At 54.7% G+C, this 18091-nt stretch overlaps 2 protein-coding genes across 4 annotated transcripts; both read left to right on the forward strand.

The window, feature by feature from the left end:
• The first annotated feature begins 19 nt into the window (after positions 1-19).
• TMEM129 (transmembrane protein 129, E3 ubiquitin ligase) lies at positions 20-5083 on the forward strand. Of its 3 annotated transcripts, XM_060013114.1 has the most exons (4): positions 20-330; positions 2067-2541; positions 3214-3373; positions 3496-5083. In XM_060013114.1, exons 1-4 carry the CDS (start codon positions 126-128, stop codon positions 3742-3744), a joined length of 1089 nt encoding a protein of 362 aa, XP_059869097.1. In that variant the 5' UTR covers positions 20-125; the 3' UTR covers positions 3745-5083. The 3 variants fall into 3 exon arrangements, with proteins under 3 accessions (XP_059869097.1, XP_059869098.1, XP_059869099.1); XM_060013115.1 differs by lacking the exon at positions 3214-3373 and having other exon boundaries at positions 3496-3667; XM_060013116.1 differs by lacking the exon at positions 3496-5083 and having other exon boundaries at positions 3195-3368.
• A 1473-nt stretch (positions 5084-6556) lies between these two features.
• On the forward strand, positions 6557-17887 carry SLBP (stem-loop histone mRNA binding protein). Its single transcript, XM_060013117.1, has 8 exons — positions 6557-6724; positions 6830-6946; positions 10011-10115; positions 12462-12521; positions 12817-12954; positions 13518-13667; positions 14688-14769; positions 16954-17887. The coding sequence occupies exons 1-8, from the start codon at positions 6666-6668 to the stop codon at positions 17068-17070; spliced, it is 828 nt and encodes a 275-aa protein (XP_059869100.1). The 5' UTR covers positions 6557-6665; the 3' UTR covers positions 17071-17887.
• The last annotated feature ends 204 nt before the right edge of the window (positions 17888-18091 follow it).

Genomic DNA, 18091 nt, shown 5'->3' on the forward strand with positions numbered 1-18091 from the left:
TGGCCTGAGGGTGGGGACTCCATTTCCCAGAGCGCCCCGCGTCTTCCGGACCCGGACGCCGCGGCCTGTTGTCGCTGGGGCAGTGGGTCTCGCCGGGACGGCGTTCCGGAGGCGACGGCGGCGCAATGGACAGCCCCGAGGTCACTTTCACGCTGGCCTACGTGGTGTTCGCCGTGTGCTTCGTGTTCACCCCCACCGAGTTCCACTCGGCCGGGCTCACGGTGCAGAACCTGCTGTCGGGCTGGCTGGGCAGCGAGGACGCCGCCTTCGTGCCCTACCACCTGCGCCGCACGGCCGCCACGCTGCTGTGCCACTCGCTGTTGCCGCTAGGTGAGCTCGGCGGGCGTGGGCGGCGCTCGAGACCGAGCTCCGGGACCCCGGAGTGGGGAGGGACGGCGGAGGGCGCCCGTGCGGGAGAGCCCGGGCTGCGGGCCAAGCGCCCGTGTGCTCCCAGGAGTGGGGAGAACGGTGCTGGCGGCAGCTGCCTCTTGCAGGTACCTGGCGGAAAGGCGGGCTCAACCCTGGGGGAAGGGATGCTTTGCTCACTGGGGCGGGTGGTGAGCTGTCCCATGGGGGGGGTAGCTCCCAGGAGAGGGGCATGAGTTAACTGATGCAAATAGGGGTGACCCTTCCCAGTCGTTGGACGGTGGGTGCGGGAAAGGCAGGTAGAGGGTGACGCCAGTTGGGAATGTCACAGGTGCAGAGGCCAGGGAAGGCGTGTGTGTGGGGATGCTCAGACGTTGTCAGGGGCTGTGCTGGGTGGTGATCCAGGTGATAGCTGGCTTCTGGGAGGCTGGCTGGTTGGATGGGGTACTGGGTGGGGTTCTCTTGAGGACTTGGGGTCAGAAGTAGGGCGGTGGCGGTGGCCAGCAGCATGTGCAGCTCGGTGGACACAGGGAAGGGTTTCCACCTGGCAGCAGGGCATGGAAAGTGGCCAGGAGCTGGCTGGGCTGAGGCTGGCCTGTGCGTGGGGGCTGCCTGCTTTGTGTGGAAGGCGGCAGAGGAGAGGCTACGCCAGCATAGAGGCAGGGCCGATGTGGTGAGCTGCGAGCTCTGCTGAGCCCCCAGGGACGCAGGGATGCCCGTCAGCCGGCTTCCCATACGAGGAGTTTGGGTTCTCCTGAGGGTCGTGTGTTGGGTTTCCGCCCTGGGAACTAAGAATCTCTGCAGCTTTATGGAGCTTCTAACTGCATCTTCCCACCAGGCTGTGGGGGTCTGGGCCACCACCATCCCGTGATGGACAGGGAAACTGGAAGGTGAGCCGAGTGACTTAGGGGGGCCGCTCGAGGAGGAAATGGGGTGGAGCCTGGCCTTGTGGCCAAACAAGGAGTCTGTTTTTTTTAATTTGTTTTGAAATACCTTTGAATCTTTAGAGATGTGTTATTTATTTCTACACGATGAGTTACCTAAAGCATATCAACTCGATCAACAACATTTATCATTATTTTCGCAATCTCAAATCTGTGCTGCAGGTCACTGTCTACTTCATTAATTTCGACATGCAAATTGGCCCCCATCTGGCCAGCAGGAGCCCTGGAGCTGGCTCCTGTGTCCTTGTGACATGCTCCTGTCATTCTTTGCTTACCGTCTGGTGCAGGACATCCCAGTTCTGGGATGGGCCATGCTCTGATCCGCCTCCTCAGAGCAGGTGGGGTCCAGAGGCCAAGATCCGGCCCCAGGAGGGCCAGTGGGCAGCTCTGCATTGGGTGTTGCCAGATGCTTGTATTTACTTTTGCTTTTCTAGGTTTTTCTCGTTTTATTTCTGGTAGTTATATGTCATTTGTACATAAAGTAGTAAGATAAAAACGTTTCCTGCTGACAGGGCAAGGACTGAGGTGAGTCAGCTGTAGAGGCGGGCGAGGCCCACCTGCCTTGGGGCACTGTGGTCTTGCTCTGGGGGCCGACTAGGGCAGAGGGCCGTGCCCAGGCCTGGGGGCTAAAGGGAGCGTGCCCCCCCCATGCCCCCGGAGGGTCAGGAACAGCACTGTGGACCTTGGTGGGTACCATCTGAGGAGGATGAGTGTGGCAGTCCCAGCCTCTGCTGAGGTTTGCCCTGTCCCTTTTAGGCTACTACGTGGGCATGTGCTTCGCAGCCTCAGAAAAGCGGCTCTACTCCCCCAGCCAGGCCCCGGAGACCTGGCGGGGCTTCCTCCTGCTGGCATTGACACTGCCCATCATCGCCTGCACCCTGATCTACTACTGGTCCCGGGACCGGTGGGCCTACCACCCACTGGCCCGCACCCTGGCCCACTATGCCCTCCCGCAGTCAGGCTGGCGGGCCGTCGCTTCCTCCGTGGACACCGAGTTCCGGCGGATCGACAAGTTTGCCACGGGGGCGCCGGGTGCCCGTGTGATTGTGACAGACACGTGGGTGATGAAGGTGACCACGTACCGTGTGCGCGTGGCCCAGCAGCAGGACGTGCACCTGACTGTGACGGAGTCCCAGCAGCACGACCTCTCCCCAGACTCGAACCTGCCCGTGCAGCTGCTTACCATCCGCGTGGCCAGTGCCAACCCTGCCGTGCCGGCCTTCGACATCCGGTAGGCGGGCCTGCGGCTGGGTGGGGGTGGCCAGCCGGCGCCCAAGTTCTGGTCTTTGAGTTGCTCCAGGAGGTGATGATGGTGGGAGCTGGTCCTATCAGCCGCCCCTCCAGTGTGCCCCTCCCTCAGCGCCCCCATCCCCCCAGCCCCCCTCAGCTACTCTCCGCTTCCCCTTTCTGCACACCCTGCTCTGAGCTGTCTTCCACAGCATGTTGGGGGGAGCACGCGGGGGATGTTTGGGGGCCGCCGTGTAGCACAGAGGCTTGGTAGCTCCCTCGGCTCTGAGGCCTGGGCCTGAGCCCAGGTGTTCCCGACTAGTTCAGGCTGCGGCGGGCCTGCGCTGCCCCTCCTGGGACATGCCCTGGGCCTGACCCTGCCGAGGGCTAGGCGCTCTGTTTCTCAGCTACAGTCCTCCCGCCCTCCTGCCCTCCCACGTCGTGGGGGGCCAGTGGGCAGCTTTGGGTCTGTGGGCTCCGGCCCCAGGGCCCTCTCTGCTGGCTGCTGGGCTGCGCCTGAGCTGCCACGTCTGTGTGGTCGTGGGCGCCCTGGGCACTGGGGCGCAGCCTTGGCCTCTTTGCCCGCCCCGGGGTCCTTGCCAGCCTGCTGGGAACCACGGCCCTGCCCCGTAGACGCACCCGGTGGTCCCCACCCAGCAGCAAACACCTCGTGCAGGCTGAATTCCACGGAGTATGGTGAGCTGTGTGAGAAGCTCCGGGCGCCCATCCGCAGCGCGGCCAACGTGGTCATCCACCAGAGCTTGGGCGACCTGTTCCTGGAGACCTTCGCCTCCCTGGTGGAGGTCAACCCGGCCTACTCGGTCCCCAGCAGCCAGGTGGGGGGCTGGGCAGGGGTGGTGGGTTCCCCAGCTGGGCCCCCATGGACCACGTCTCCTGCGGTGGGGGCCCCCCAGGGCGGCCTGGTGGGGCTCCCTCTGACCGCCTGGGCCGCCTGCAGGACCTGGAGGCGTGCATCGGCTGCATGCAGACCCGGGCCAGCGTGAGGCTGGTGAAGACCTGCCAGGAGGCGGACGAGGGCGAGTGTCAGCAGTGCTGTTGCCGCCCCATGTGGTGTCTCACCTGCATGGGCAAGTGGTTCGCCAGCCGCCAGGACCCGCAGCGCCCCGACACCTGGCTGGCCAGCCGTGTGCCCTGCCCCACCTGCCGCGCGCGCTTCTGCATCCTGGATGTATGTGCTGTGCGCTGAGCCCGCCAGAGGGACCCCGCCACTGCCTTGGGGAGTAGTTGGGCCTCTGGGCCCTGGTTTGGGCTGTCATGGGTGGCTCATCCCTGTGTGGCGACTCACCGGTGCAGAAGGGCTGAGGCTGCAGTAGGGCTGGGGTTTTGGTTTTAAAAAGTTTTCTGTTGAAGTTCTGTCTGCGGCAGCGGGATGGGTTCTCAGCGCCTCTGTCTCCCCGACTCTTCGTGCTTCCAATTAGGGGGTAGATGCTGGGCACGCAGAACGTGGTGTTGGGTCCATCTCCAGAGCATTCTGGGGCCCCCTGAGCTGTGTTCTGGGAGACCCTGTCGTCTGCCCCAGATGGCCCTAACTTAAGCCACTTGCCTTAAACGTATGGGGCACATGAACCTTAACTGCTCGTCAGTTATACGACAGACTCGGATTTGCCCGAGACTGCAGTCTATCCTGCTCCTGTCCCCAAGCCGGCTGCTGGCCCTGTGGCATTGGCACCCTCCACTCCCCCGACGGAGGCTGCTCTGAGGACCTGGCGCAGAGCTAATTGGTGGAGGGTGAGAGCGCTGCCCAGGGTCTGCTGGTGATTGTGGGCAGCCAAGAGCCCACTCCTGGGGAGGTGGGTGGCCCCTGCCTGCTCCCTGCCCAGGGATACTCTGGGCTTCCCATCAGGGGCTGGCTGCTTTCAGCTGCCGTTCTCTTAGCCGCGTGCTTGTGGGGGCCGCCCACCCCTTGGAGGGGCCTGTAACCACGTGCCTTCTGCTGCTCCTGCGAGTCCAGGGAAGGGGCCAAGTTTCAGACTCCTGCTAGCGAGGGCACTGAGTTGAAGACCATGCTCCACAGCAGCGTCCTACATCCGGATGACAGGCTTGTTGGGACTCAGCACGGGGCTGGCCATACCCCGCAGGGTCCACCCACTTAGGAAGGGAAGTGCCCAGCAGTCAGGACAATGGCAGCTGTCTTCCCAATTCCTGTTGGTGCAGGAGGGGAGCAGGGAGGCAAGTGCCAGGTCCCTGGGTACAGCTCTGACAAACGGGACTGTTGGAGGGGCCCTAAGCCCCCTAAACCTGGTCATTCTAAGCAGGGGAGATGGACTCAGCTGGCCCATCTCACCCAAGGCTGCACCAAAGCCAGGGATTTGGAAGCGAGAAGCCCAGCTTTGTGGTCCTCAGGGGTGCCCACAGATGAAGGCCATCAGAGGGGCAGGCGGGAGCCATGCCCAGCCTCAGCCTGGACTTGCAAACCTTGGCAAGGGAGAGCCAGGCCTGGGGCTATCTTTTCTACAAAATAAACTTAGTTTTATAAAGATAAGTCTATTGTAGTGAGGTGATACACTATTTAATAAAATGTTACTATGAGTTTATATATTTTCTTGATTGGAATATTTTGTTTTTCCTGATACTCAAACCTTGGTAACAATTGGGGAGATGCCATCTTAGAAGTGGCAGCTTTTAATATGCACGTTTTGCTCAGAAAAAGAGAAGGGAGGCAGACTATGCGGGAATCTTCCTCTGGTTTCCCAGCTGGGGTCAGAAAGCCCATTTCCAGGGCACCCTCGTTGAAGGGTCCTGGGGGTTGTAGGGGGGTCAGCATGCAGGTGCTCCAGGTACAGGGGACACTGGTGGCCCAAGGTGGTGGGCCCTGCTCGTCGAGGCCTCCAACCTTGAGCTCTCCGCTATGTCCCATGGGATGCCTGGGTGTCCCATGGGATGCCTGGGTGGCCCTGGAGAGCAGCTCAGGTCGGGGAGCTACGGCACGTGCTTCCTGCTCTCTTATATTGGTGCTGGCCCCCAAACGTTTTTAAAAAGTGGTACATGCAACCCATTTAAAAAACACAGGTAGGGCTTCCCTGGTGGCGCAGTGGTAGAGAGTCCGCCTGCCGATGCAGGGGACACGGGTTCGTGCCCCGGTCCAGGAAGATCCCACGTGCCGCGGAGCGGCTGGGCCCGTGAGCCATGGCCGCTGAGCCTGCGCTCCGCAACGGGAGAGGCCCCAACGAGAGGCCCGCGTACCAAACAAAACACAGTCTCGAATTTTCTACATCCCGGAGATCTTTGACGTTCTTTCGACTTCAGTCCTTCTCTTTACTTCTTTTGCACACAGCATCACCACTTAACGCGTGGAGACTGGCCCAGGGCCCCAACGGGTGGGGTACCCGGTGGGGGTCACGGAGGGCCCGTGGGCCGTGTGCGGGGTGGGGGAGCGGTTAGCGCAGGAGGCGGCTCTGAAAGAGGCAGAAGTGAGCTCAGCGGCGGGAACTTCACATAGGCTCGCGGCGCCGGGCATCAGTCGCGGGCAGCGAGTCACCGCAGGCTTCTACGTGCCTGAAGACTGCAGCCCGAAGCTGCTCTGCTGCCTCCCTTTCCGGGTTCCGGGTTCCCGCCAGCGCGGACACAGTTCCCGCCGAACCGACCAATCGGAGAGCGCCCGAAACCGGCGCCGGGCCAATCGGAGACGCGTCCCTTGTTCCCTTGGCTCGCCCGCGTCGCCAGCGTCCGAATCTCCCGCCAATACCCCTATCCTCGCCCGCGAAGGCGCGGCCAATCAGCGTCCGAGGGTCGCGGCGGCCAGGCCGCCTCCAAGGCGGAGGGGGCAACCTTTTTTGAGGGTCTCGCCTCAGTCAACCCGGCGGCGCCCCTTCGCCTCCCGGATGGCAGCACGCGGGGCAGCTGTTTCGCGGCTCCCGGCCCGGCCTGGACGGCCTGCGGGGCGCGCGCCTCCGAGAGGCTCCCCCCGGAGCGGGCCCGATGGTCTCGACCGGCCCGGCGCGCGCGGGAGCCCGGGGGGCGGGGCGGCGGCCCATAAAGGCTGTTGGGGGCGGGGCGCGCTCAGTCAGCGTCGCGAGAAGGGGAAGTCGCCGTAGTCGCCGCCGCCGCCGCCGCCGCCACCGCCACCGCCGGACCCCAGTCCCCCACAATCCCGCCCGCCGCGTCGCCATGGCCTGCCGGCCGCGAAGTCCCCACGGGTGCGGGAGCCGCCGCGACGGCGACGCCAGGTGAGGCCGGGCCGCGCGCGGGGGGCTCCCGGGCTGGGGAGCGGCGGGCGGGGTTCGGGCGGGGGTCCCGGGCCTCCCCGCCCTGACGTGGTGTCTCGTCGCCAGCCCGCCGCCCTCCTCAAGATGGAGCCTCGGACGCAAACGCACGGCTGACGGGAGGCGCCGGAAGCCGGAGGACGCCGAGGGCCCCTCGAGGCCGCCGGGCGACCGCAGACCCGACAGGTGGGCCTGGCGCGGCCGTCGGGGTCCGGAGCGGGGGGTCCCCGCACCTGACTGACTAGGGGGTGCCGTGGGTCACCAACAACTCTCGACTAGTCGGGGCGCCCTTGGGTCACCATCCCGGTTAGTCAGGGTGCCTTTGTCTCGCTACCCGTGACTAGTGGGGATGCCTGTGGGTCACCACCTTTGACTAGTCGGGGTGCCTTTGCCTCACCCGTGTCTAGTCGGGGTGCGTCTGCCTCACCACCCCTGACTAGTCGGGGTGCCCTTGCCCCACTACCCCGATTAGTCGGGGTGCCTCTGCCTCACCAGCCCTGACTCGTCGGGACGCCCTTGGTCACCACCCCTGACTAGTTGGGGTGCCCTTGGTCACCACCCCTGACTAGTCGGGACGCCCTTGGTCACCACCCCTGACTAGTCGGGACGCCCTTGGTCACCACCCCTGACTAGTCGGGGTGCCCTTGCCCCACTACCCCGATTAGTCGGGGTGCGTCTGCCTCACCACCCCTGACTCGTCGGGACGCCCTTGGTCACCACCCCTGACTAGTCCCGGCGCCTGTGCCTCACAGTATGGCCGAGAGGCGTCTCAGTGATGGGCGTCAACAGGAAGTGGGCTCAGCCTCAGTCAGCGAGCCCTCCTGTGTTCCAGGGACGGCATGGGGGCCACCACGAACTTAGAACTTTCTAGAGTCAGCTCAGAAAAGTTGGGTGTCAACAGCAGAGCCACAGAAGGTGGGCGCCAGGATGCAAACCAAGACCGGCTCCACGCCCCTCTTTCCGCCCTGACGCTCCCTAGGCGCTTCCCTTCCGGCGAGTCTCGGTCGCAGCACTTACGTGTTTACACGCTCACTTGAGTGTCTTCTAGGCTGAGCAGTGTGTTGGGGAGGCCAGGATGCCGTGTCAACCTAGATCTCCTTTCCGTTCTGCCTGCACCCTGACACGGGAGGGACGGCAGAGACGGGAGCGGCTGAAGGGCACGCGCAGGGGCGCCGGTGGAGGGCAGCTGGTCAGGGAAGGCCTCTGTCGGGGTGAGATGGGAGGGGGTCCCTGGGAGAGCCCCCCGCCAGGGCCTGTGCGAGCACGAGGAGAGGAGGGCGAGGGGTGCCGGGACAGCTGCCAAGTTCAGGTGCTTACTGATGGCTTAGGGGTGGGTGCTGGGAGGAGCTCGGGGGTGACTAGCGTTTTGGCCTGGAGACCTTCCTCGTTTGTGGAATCTTTTGCCACCGTGAAGAGGATGGGGGTGGAGCAGACCTGCTCTGGGGAAGGAGTTGGTGATTAGGCTTAAGGTTTTCGGATGAGTAAAGAGAAGATGTTGAGGAAATAGCGGGCGGATAGCCTGGTCGGGGAGGCGCCGATGTTAAATTAGCATATACGTGGCTTTTAAAGATTTGGGATTTGAGATTACCGGGGAAAAGGTGGGAACGGAGAAGAGGCCCTCACAGCCCTAGGGCTAGATGTGAAGAACAGGTGATCCAATGGTATCTCTGAGTTCCTGCTCTGAGCCCTGCGGTGGTCTCTGTTTTAGCTGCAGACAAGGTGTTAAATCCTTACATTGCTTTGCATTCCTTTGTGTCCTCCTCTGGCTCACAGCAACCCCACAGGCCTCCTTCTTCTGACAGGAATGCCCCTGTCCTAGGCACGTTGCCCCTGCTCTTTGTTCTGTGCATGTGCTTTTATTCCCACAACCCCCTGTGGTGGCAGCGGGGAGTACACGGGGCGCATGGTGAGTGGAGCCACTTATATCGTCATGGGTGCAAGAACTGGTTCCTTTGGAGGGATGTTAGCTCATTGTGTAAAATAGGCTTTGTTTTCTACTTGAGCACTTTTCCAGAAGTACTCTTGTCCTAAGATAGGGTGAGTTGGTGAATATAATTTGCCTAATCTAAGAAATGAATTTTAGTTCCACGCAAGGTGGTTTTTATCAAGCTACCAAAACATGAGATGGAGTGAAAGGTCGTTTGTAAGCACCTTTTAGAAATTCAGGAATCTGTCACGGCCGGGAAACCCAGACCTGGACCTCTTGATACACTAGTGAGGATGTTGACGTCTAACCCTAGACAGGCCTCCATTTGGTTCTCTTCTGTATCTACCATACAGTCACTGAGTCATTTTAATTTGTCCATTAATTTGATTTCAGACCCTGCCAACCATGTTTAGACTGTGGAAATTTATTTTTGCAGATCCAATTTGAGTTTCTATGGGTGGGGTAATTATAAGGAGAGAAATGATAATTACATAAAGGGATTACTTTTTTGTTATTGCTGTTGCATTTTCAAAGCATGTCATTGGGTTTCCAGCTAGAATGTATAAAGTCGCTTACTGATGCAGTTGAAGTTAGTTTCCACTTTTGATATACCAGTGATGGCCAGTAGAAAGTTGAGGAGGAAAAGTGAAAATGTAAGTTTACATCTAATCTCTAACTAACAGATGTAGCAACAATTCTAACTGCCAGAGTTCTTGGCATCAAGTTCAAATTGCCTGAACTTGACTAAAGATTTCCTTGAGCTCTAGATAGAACTGAGCTTCTAGATTAAATTTAACCCAACTCTAGGGGGCACCTTTACCTGTAGACTAAGTCCCAATGCAGTAAGAACTCTGAAGTACATTTTTGTCCCCCCCATTTTAATTATGATGTGATAGATCCTGAGCCATTAATTGTGCGCATCTAGAAGTAAATAGTAGCCACAGTTATTAGGTGCTGGTCACTCTGCTTAGCTTAAAAATGTATTAGCTGAAATCTTTTTTAAAATTCTAAAAAAAAACCCCTCTTTTTGTAAATAAAAGAAGTTGTACTAGGTAGGTACACTTCTTGGTGCCAATGATAACTGTTGACTCTGTCTGCCTTTCCCCTGCACTGGCACACAGTAGTTGTTTAACAAACAGAGCCCAGGAGGCTTCAGACGAATTGCCGGAACTCGGTGAGCTAGTAAGTCATGGAGCAGAGATTTCTCTGGAGCCCGTTTTCTTGGCACTCTCCAAACAACCTCAGAACATTTCCTGATGCACGGTTTGAAAGGAAACTGAAAGTTGTGTCATGGTTCAAATGTGCGTTTTCATTTTATTGCAGCTTTACTACTCCCGAAGGCCCTAAGCCCCGTTCTAGATGTTCAGACTGGGCAAGTGCAGTCGAAGAAGATGAAATGAGGACTAGAGTTAACAAAGAAATTGCAAGGTATGCATTTCAGGCCAGTTTGAAATGTTATCTCTGGTGTTTTAAATTATATATTAAATTTGAGGCATATCTTAGAGTGGTGGTTTTTAAAAGTCTGGTGGGCCCCAGACCAGCCACATCAGCAGCTCCTGGGAACTTGTTGGAAATGCAGGTTTTCAGGCCCCACCCCAGGCCTGCTGGATGGGAAACTGGGTGGGGCCCAGCCCTGGCTTAAGCCCTTCAGATGAGTCTGCTCACTGAAATTTGAGAACCGGTGTCTTGGGGCTGTCCTTCCAGGGTGGCAGTAAGTGGGAGGTGGCGCTGCTAACAGCTCAGAAATGCCAGAGTGTGTGCGGGGACGGGTCCCTGACTTGGGGTCTGTGAACCCCTTGCAGTCCTACCCAGAGCTGTGTATTCAAGTTCAACTCCAAGCCACTTCCTCTTCCTCAGCTCATTACAGTTCAGATGATGCATCCTTCACCACTGCTCACTTCCCTGGATTACGTTCTCCCTGGTGTTTTGGGGCCTTTCTTCCCTTTGATAGATGCCATCCAACCCAGGGAATGAACGTTGAGTTAAAATGTTGTGGCTCGAAATTAATTGAAGTATATTGAACCAAGAGTCTGTTCTTAATTCTGAAGAGAAAATATGTCCTCATTGTTAGCAGGGAAGCAGGGCCAGACTGCTTCCTCCCCCTCTGCAGTGGTCGATGGTATTTAGAGCTGCCTTCTTTGTTTTTTTTTTTTGTTTTTGCGGTACGCGGGCCTGTCACTGTTGTGGCCTCTCCCGTTGCGGAGCACAGGCTCCAGATGCGCAGGCTCAGCGGCCATGGCTCACGGGCCCAGCCGCTCCGCGGCATGTGGGATCCTCCCGGACCGGGGCACGAACCCGTGTCCCCCGCATCGGCAGGCGGACTCTCAACCACTGCGCCACCAGGGAAGCCCAGAGCTGCCTTCTTTGGAAAGGCTCGGACACACGCGGGGGTTGGTTGTGACCACTTAATTCCTTTCAGACATTAGAATGCATGTGTGTGGGTGAGTAGGATGACTGGATAGAAGGGTGAACTGGAGCTGACAGCCGTGGGCTTCAGTGTTTTGAATGAGTTCTCGTGTTTATATAGATCTTGATTTTTCCCAGCTGTAACGGTAGGCTGTTTGACTGGGTCTATGCAGTTTTTGTGTTCTGCTCAAGGGTTATAACAGTTCTCATCATGTCCTTGTGTATCTGGACCCCCAGTGTCACCTTTTGCTGGGGACTGTCTGCAGCTCTTATGTGCTGCAGGGAGACCCCTGTTTGTCTTGACCTTCCTGTTGGTGGACCCCTCTTTGTTCCTTTCTGAAAATTGTCCTACCTTGCGAAGCAGGCCTGATCTTGTCCAGAGCACTGTTTGGGGCCGCTCTGTGGATCACACCCTTTCTGATGGAAAGCTGCTGCTTTTGATGAGACCCAAGTGATGCGAGCTTTTGATGATGGTGGTCTGTCTTACTTCCCACCAGGAAGGGGGGAGGTAAGAATTCAGCTCCCTGTATGCCAAGGGGGCTAGCACACACTACACACCAGCGGTCTGAAAATGGGTTTTAGTCATACCTGAAGCCAGTCTTTTCAACTGGGGTTCCAGAAAGAATGAAATCCGACAGAAAATGATTTCAGGGACTAGTTTCGCAGTTCTCAGGGGGTGGTTCATTATCTCCTGGTATCCAGGCTTCACTGGGGTGCCCCGGCAAACTTGGGGAAGGTTGAGAATTTTAGATTTGGAAGGAGGCACCATGATACGTGACATCCTTTAGACACTTGCGTGAGCTTCTAGCTAGAGGTGGTTTCCACGTTAGATTGCACTATGCTTTTTTGGTGACGTACTTTTGCAAAGTTGGGTGTTGGTCATTGCTGTGATAGAAGGCAAATGCCTGGTGAAATCCACAAGGGATGGGGGGAGGGGGGAAGGTGTGCAGTCTTTCTAAGAAGGTGAGTAGTCCCAACAGGCACACGTCTCATTAATAAGTAATCGTGGTATTAGAAATAAAAGCTTTGTATCTCAACTCATGTTTATTTTTTTCTAAAGCCTTCCGGGTTAGAGGGATGTAAATTTCTGTGTCATTTGGGTCTCACTACTTAACTGGCGGCAGTAGTTTTTTTTTTTAGAACCTGGTGGTTTTAAGCACCTTGTATGATCTTGGCACGTAACCTTTATCTTTGCCTCAAAGGTGATTGAGGGAGGTTGAAAATAAAAGAAGCCACCTACTGTTACTTAATCCACTTACCAGACCGCAGTCTCAGGGAGGCTTTGTTCCCTGTGGCTCTCTTAGCTCTAAAAGCTTTGTGTTCATTTCTATACCTTTTTAAAAACAGCAACGTTTACTTTGCTCTCAGATATAAAAGGAAACTCCTCATAAATGACTTTGGAAGAGAGAGAAAATCATCATCAGGAAGGTAAATGCTGTGTAATTATTTCTTTTCTAATTTAATAGATCTGTAGTTTATTAATAAAAAAACTGAACATGAGATGCTAAGTGTCTCAGTAGCATTTACTGTTTTTCTGTTCTTCACTGATTAGAAATGTGTATCTATCGTGTACTAAATTCCCATATATTCAAAGATCCTGGACTGTCGTGGGGTTAGTATGGTTTGGAATCCAGAGCGCAGATACTCCTGTATCGTGTTCAGACGTTTTCCTACGTCGTGGTCTTGTAAGTGAGGCTTGTGCCGTGCATTTCATTTTCTTCAGTTCGGATTCGAAGGAGTCTATGTCAGCATTGCCAGCCGACTTAGAGACCGATGAAAGTGTCCTGATGAGGAGACAGAAGCAGATCAACTATGGGAAGAACACCATTGCCTACGATCGCTATATTAAAGAAGTCCCAAGGTAGTCTTGTTTCGCCAGCATGTCCTGGTCAAGTCATGTGGCATTGCCGTCTAAAGAGTTGCTTTGGTGGTAAATCTGATTCTGGGCCTAGTTCTGCTAAGAAGTGTATTATTAATTATTAATGACTTTCAGGCACTTACATAAATAAAGAAGAATGGGTTGGTGACTGAGAAACCAAGGACGTGAAGATAAATAACATTTTCATAATTTAGAATGTTAGATGACATTTCATTTCTCAGGACTCATAGCTGTCTTGTAAATGTAAGATTATTAAAACACATGATGGGAAAATGTAAAGTTCAAGTTACAGATTGTAAAGATTTCATTAGAGAAAGATATGAGTCTTGCCCCGTTTTGTGTAAGCAGCATCCCCCCTCCCCCCACACACACAAGGATACAAAGGGAGCTTTAGAGAGTATACCAGCTGCTTGGCAGGATTGAAGTGCAGATGTCCTGTTCTGGGGCATGGATTGTGAAGGAAAGCAGAGGCAGAGAGGTAGTGCTTTTAAGCTCACCTGCAAATGTGGATGGTGTGTGCCAGGATAATCCCTCTGTCCCGGTAGGCACCTTCGACAGCCTGGCATTCATCCCAAAACCCCCAACAAATTCAAGAAGTATAGTCGACGATCGTGGGACCAGCAGATCAAACTCTGGAAGGTGGCTCTGCATTTTTGGGATCCTCCAGCGGAAGAAGGATGTGATTTGCAAGAAATGTATGTCTTTATTGCATTCTCGTCCTCCGTGTCTGCAGTTCGGGCGGTGATCGCAGTGGCTCTGTCACTGTGTGGCAGGTTATCGTGCATAACGTCCGCCTGTGGTCACAGCTTCGTGTGTGTTTTTTCTCTGCACGAGTGTATAAAGCCGGCTAGGCGGGCTCCAGGAGAGGCTGGAGGGAGGGGTGTGCTTCCTGGGCTGGCGTTACTGTCTGTAGCTCGGACAGACTCATCTTAGGAAACCTAGAGATATGTGGGGTTTGTTTGTTTTTAAGATAACATTTTAAAAAGCATGTGAGTAATTTATGTTGAGCTATAAACGTGAAAGGTCTTTTTTTTAATCTAAGGAAGGCTTTTATCTTTTTAAACTGTGTCTAGTTGGAAAGGTCTCAGGCCTGAGTTTCTGCCACGTGGTCGGGATGCCGGTTGAGTGCGGAGGTGGAGAGACTTGTCTGTGCGGCCTCTCTTCTCAGCTCCTTCGACCTGAGACTCTCCTGCCCTCAGAGACACATTTATTCATTCAAGTGTTGGAGTTTCTGCTTTGTGCTGGGGAAATTTATTAGAAAGAAGTTTGGCCTCACAGACACACACTGAGTTTTTTCCCGGTGTCACTATTGTCCCATTCTGTCTGTGGGTAGGAAATTGGACAGATGAGTGATGATGTGTATAGTATGGCTTGTCACAGTGTCTGTCTCCCCCCACAACTGGGCTCTGTCATTGACACTCCTACTTAGAAGGATGCCTGTGGGTGTGTACAGATAGTGGGCCATGGGCAAGAGCGGGCAGGTGGTTGTGCGCTCCGAGCCGGGTGGACCTGTTTGCCTGCAGGGCCTGCTTTACCTCTGCCAGGTGATCGGGCAGAGGGTCCGTCTGGCACACGGGGAGTCGCTGAAAGCTGGTGGGTCCCTCAGGGAGCAGAGGAGATGCGTGTCAGCGCTCACGGGCAGCGAGGCCGTGGTGGCGTTTGCCTTCTCCTGGCTCTGTTCCGCGGTGACTGACGTGCTTGTTCTGACCGCACAGACGTCCTGTAGACCTCGGGGAGATGGAGACGGAATCTGCGGAGAGCAGCTCTGAGTCCCGGACGAGCTCTCAGGATAACTTTGTAAGTACCTTTCCTTTGTTTTATCTCTGCGCGTGAGTGTTACAGGTTAATTGTTGACAGCATATGCCCCTCTGAAAACTGAAGTTTAAGCTGAAATTTGATTCTGATACTTATGAAAAAGGGGCTCCTTACCCCTTTCTCTGACTTTATTGAGGTGTCAGATTTGATGGAGTTCGTAGGTAGTGGCCTTATTTTAGATTTTGGGTTCAATCCAACTAATCAGTACCACCATTTTCATTTAAAAGTAAAAGGCCTTTTCTTCTCTGGTTCGCAGGCTTTGTCACTATTTTTAATTTTAGGCTGTCTAGTTTGTTCTGGTGAATTGCTAGTATAGGAATCATCTGCTAGTTGTTATAAGTGGAGGAATGCTTTGGGCCTAGGGGTTTCCCCACATTTGCCAATTTAAAAAAATTACGTGTTTTCGGAAGAAAAAACCTCCAAAGATGAAAAGCGATGTACAGAATTGCCTCGTCTCTAATTCTCTAGTTACTGGTTGGGTGCACGTTCTTCCAGACTTCTCTGCACGTATACAAGCCAAATACACAGCAGCAGTTTACAGTGAAAGGATCCCTTTGTTATTTTAAAAGAGACGGCCCCAATACTTACATGTGGAAATATTCTGCACATGAAGTAAAAAAATAGGTTAAAAACTAGAACTCATAAATATTTGTTTGAAAAACTCATGCTTTATAGAAGACCAACCTGTACTGTATCTGAACAGGTCAGCAACATATAAAATGGAAGTGCGTAGTTGCCTTTCCCTGCCTGCCTTCCATCTGTGTCACCCTGATAAGCCTGGGACGTGCCCTCCCAGTCTTCGGGACCATCTGCATCCCACATACTTTGTGACTATTCGAGGTGTTAGAAGTAACACAGGGACTCCCCTGGAGGTCCAGTGGTCAGGACTCAGCGCTTCCACTGCAGCGGGCCCGGGTTCAATCCCTCATCGGGGAACTAAGGTCCTGCAAGCCGCGTGGCCAAAAAAAAAAAAAAAAAGTAACACTAATGTCCAAGAGAGAGGAATGACAAATTACATTCATAAGAAATACAGCTACTACAGGTTGTTTTTGAAACTGATAACGTGGAAAATCGTCAAGATAAATAAAAACAGGATACTTAACCAGGATGATCCCAGTTTTGTGGATATTTATACACGGGCAGGACTAAAACCCATGACGATCTCAGCAGGTGGTATCCTTGGTGTGGATTAAGAGTGACCGTTGTCCCAGCTCAAGAAGCCGATTCTGAATGTGCTGCTCGTGGTCACAGAAGTTAGGGGGTGGCGACTGCACGGGCGGGTCGGGGGCCAGGCCCTGAAGATCAGAGGCAGCGGTCCTGGCGGGGGGTCCTGGGGAGCCGAGGAGAGGTGGGAGCCGGCGGGACGTTCGGGGGATAGGAGAGAAGGCTGGGTGGCGAAGCGGAGCGCCCCGGCTCGGGCCTGCAGGGCCCGAGGCACCGGGGAGCAGCGTGTTCGCCGCTGAGCACCGGCCACTATCACAGCATCACTGCTGTGCTCACGAAACGCAGCCGTGGTAAAACACGGCTACCTCGTAACCAGGCGGCGCGCAGGTTTCCCGGTTGTCCCAGTAGTGTCCTTGTCGCAGGTCTTTTTTTCTCTTTTTTGGCCCAGAATTTAATCAAGGATTACACGTTTAATTGCCACGTCTCTTAAATTTCCTTTAGTTTAGAATAGTCTTGCTGCTTTTCCCCCAGGACGTTGACCTCTTTGGAAGGGTTCAGGCCCGTTTTTATGAAGCAGGATGTTCCTCAGTTGGGAGTTGTCGTACTGTCTCCTTGAGGATTAGATTCAGGTTGAACCCTTTGGCCCCCGTTTTGGGGGTGAGGTGGGGCGGTCCTCAGCCCAGCGCCAGCGCCAAGTGCTCGGCGGTGTGACGTGATTGCTTCACGAGCCACGGTGGCACGTCCTGTCCACACAGTGGCTCCTGTTAGGTGTGAGCGGCTGTGGCTCAGGGGCCTTAAAGGTCACTTGGTCACTCATGGGGCGGGGGCGGGGGGTGGGAGTTTGACAGATGCTTGAAGGGAAGCTTGGCAGTCAGTATCTGCTGGATGCTCTCCCGGGCATGTCCTGCGTTCCTGGGAGGCGCTCAGCCCCCTGCTCAGCACCTCCAGCAGCAAGTCCAGTGTGCCCGAGGGACCGGCTGTGACCGTGCTTCTGTTTTCTAGGACATGTACTGTGGCACCCCTACGAAAGTTAGGCACGTGGACTGCCATGCGGGGGATGAGTTTGACTTGGAAGCCTGTTTAACTGAACCCTTGAAAGACTTCTCAGCCATGAGCTAACCGGCGCCACCTGGAGGCCCCTGGGAGCAGCGCTGCCTCCCCGGGCGGGTGGCCCACCAAGCATGCGTCCTGCCTTTGTAACTGGGGGTTTCTGTCACAGTGTACAGTCTCTTGGTGAATTGATGTTCTTGCCTTATTTTCTTAAGAAACATTAATTTTGTGTATAGGGAATGCATTTTGCATGTTTTAAATTGTAAATGGAACTAAATCCGAGGAAAATTGAACTCGAGGCAATCTTGCAACAATCTTAATTGCTTGATCTCCGCATCCTTGAAGTTAACCTGACAAGTGTGCCCTAACTGGTTTTCCACAAGTTTTTTAGGCGTTAATTGCTGCTTGTCAGAGGGCTGGTTTGGGTTTAAGCATATGTTCACGGGGCTTTCTTTACTGGTATCTGGCCGAGTGTTCTCATAATCAGATACCTTTAATATCTATGGAAAGGGTTAGGGTTTGGGCCGTTTGTCAGTATGTCAAGATGGGTTTTTTTCCTCGTACAGAGCACTGAATAGTCAGATATTAAATTGAGCTGGTAGGTTAATGGGGTTTATGTAAGTTATACGGTCTTAATTAGGTACTTGTAAATAGCACTCAGTAGCCCTTCTACCTATATTACTCCAAGAGTTAAGACAGCAGAAGGATTTAGAAAGAACATTTTTTATAGTCAGTTAATTTACCGTGTACAATTGCTGTAAATGATAATGTGTACAGATTTTCTGTTCAAATATTCAATTGTAAACTTCTTGTTAAGACTATTATGTTTCTGTTGCTTTTGTATGGAATGACATTGCAAAAATAAAAAGGACCTTCTTTAACTGACTTACTACCTTGCCAGATAGGCTGCCTGCTGTGGTGATTCCTGCCCTTGGCTTGTGCCCAGGGAGGGTGGCACGCAGTGGTGGGAGCGTTGTGCCCGGGCTTGTGGCCCCGCCCCGCCCGGCGAGGAGCCCTACATTGTGATAGGTTTGCAGCTCTGGCCTGGGGTCTTGGTTGGGCTGGAGCCGGGTCCAGACCTGTGTCAGCG

The sequence above is a fragment of the Delphinus delphis genome, chromosome 5, assembly GCF_949987515.2.
Source record: "Delphinus delphis chromosome 5, mDelDel1.2, whole genome shotgun sequence".
In the NCBI taxonomy this organism is placed as follows: Eukaryota; Metazoa; Chordata; class Mammalia; order Artiodactyla; family Delphinidae; genus Delphinus; species Delphinus delphis.

Coding starts and splice junctions, on each gene's coding strand:
- SLBP (XM_060013117.1), top strand. CDS start 6,666: ATGGCCTGCCGGCCGCGAAGTCCCCACGGGTGCGGGAGCCGCCGCGAC. Junction 6,725..6,829: donor CGCCGCGACGGCGACGCCAG/GTGAGGCCGGGC, acceptor TCTCGTCGCCAG/CCCGCCGCCCTCCTCAAGAT. Junction 12,522..12,816: donor AGAAAATCATCATCAGGAAG/GTAAATGCTGTG, acceptor CATTTTCTTCAG/TTCGGATTCGAAGGAGTCTA.
- TMEM129 (XM_060013114.1), top strand. CDS start 126: ATGGACAGCCCCGAGGTCACTTTCACGCTGGCCTACGTGGTGTTCGCC. Junction 2,542..3,213: donor GTGCCGGCCTTCGACATCCG/GTAGGCGGGCCT, acceptor CACCTCGTGCAG/GCTGAATTCCACGGAGTATG. Junction 3,374..3,495: donor ACTCGGTCCCCAGCAGCCAG/GTGGGGGGCTGG, acceptor GGCCGCCTGCAG/GACCTGGAGGCGTGCATCGG.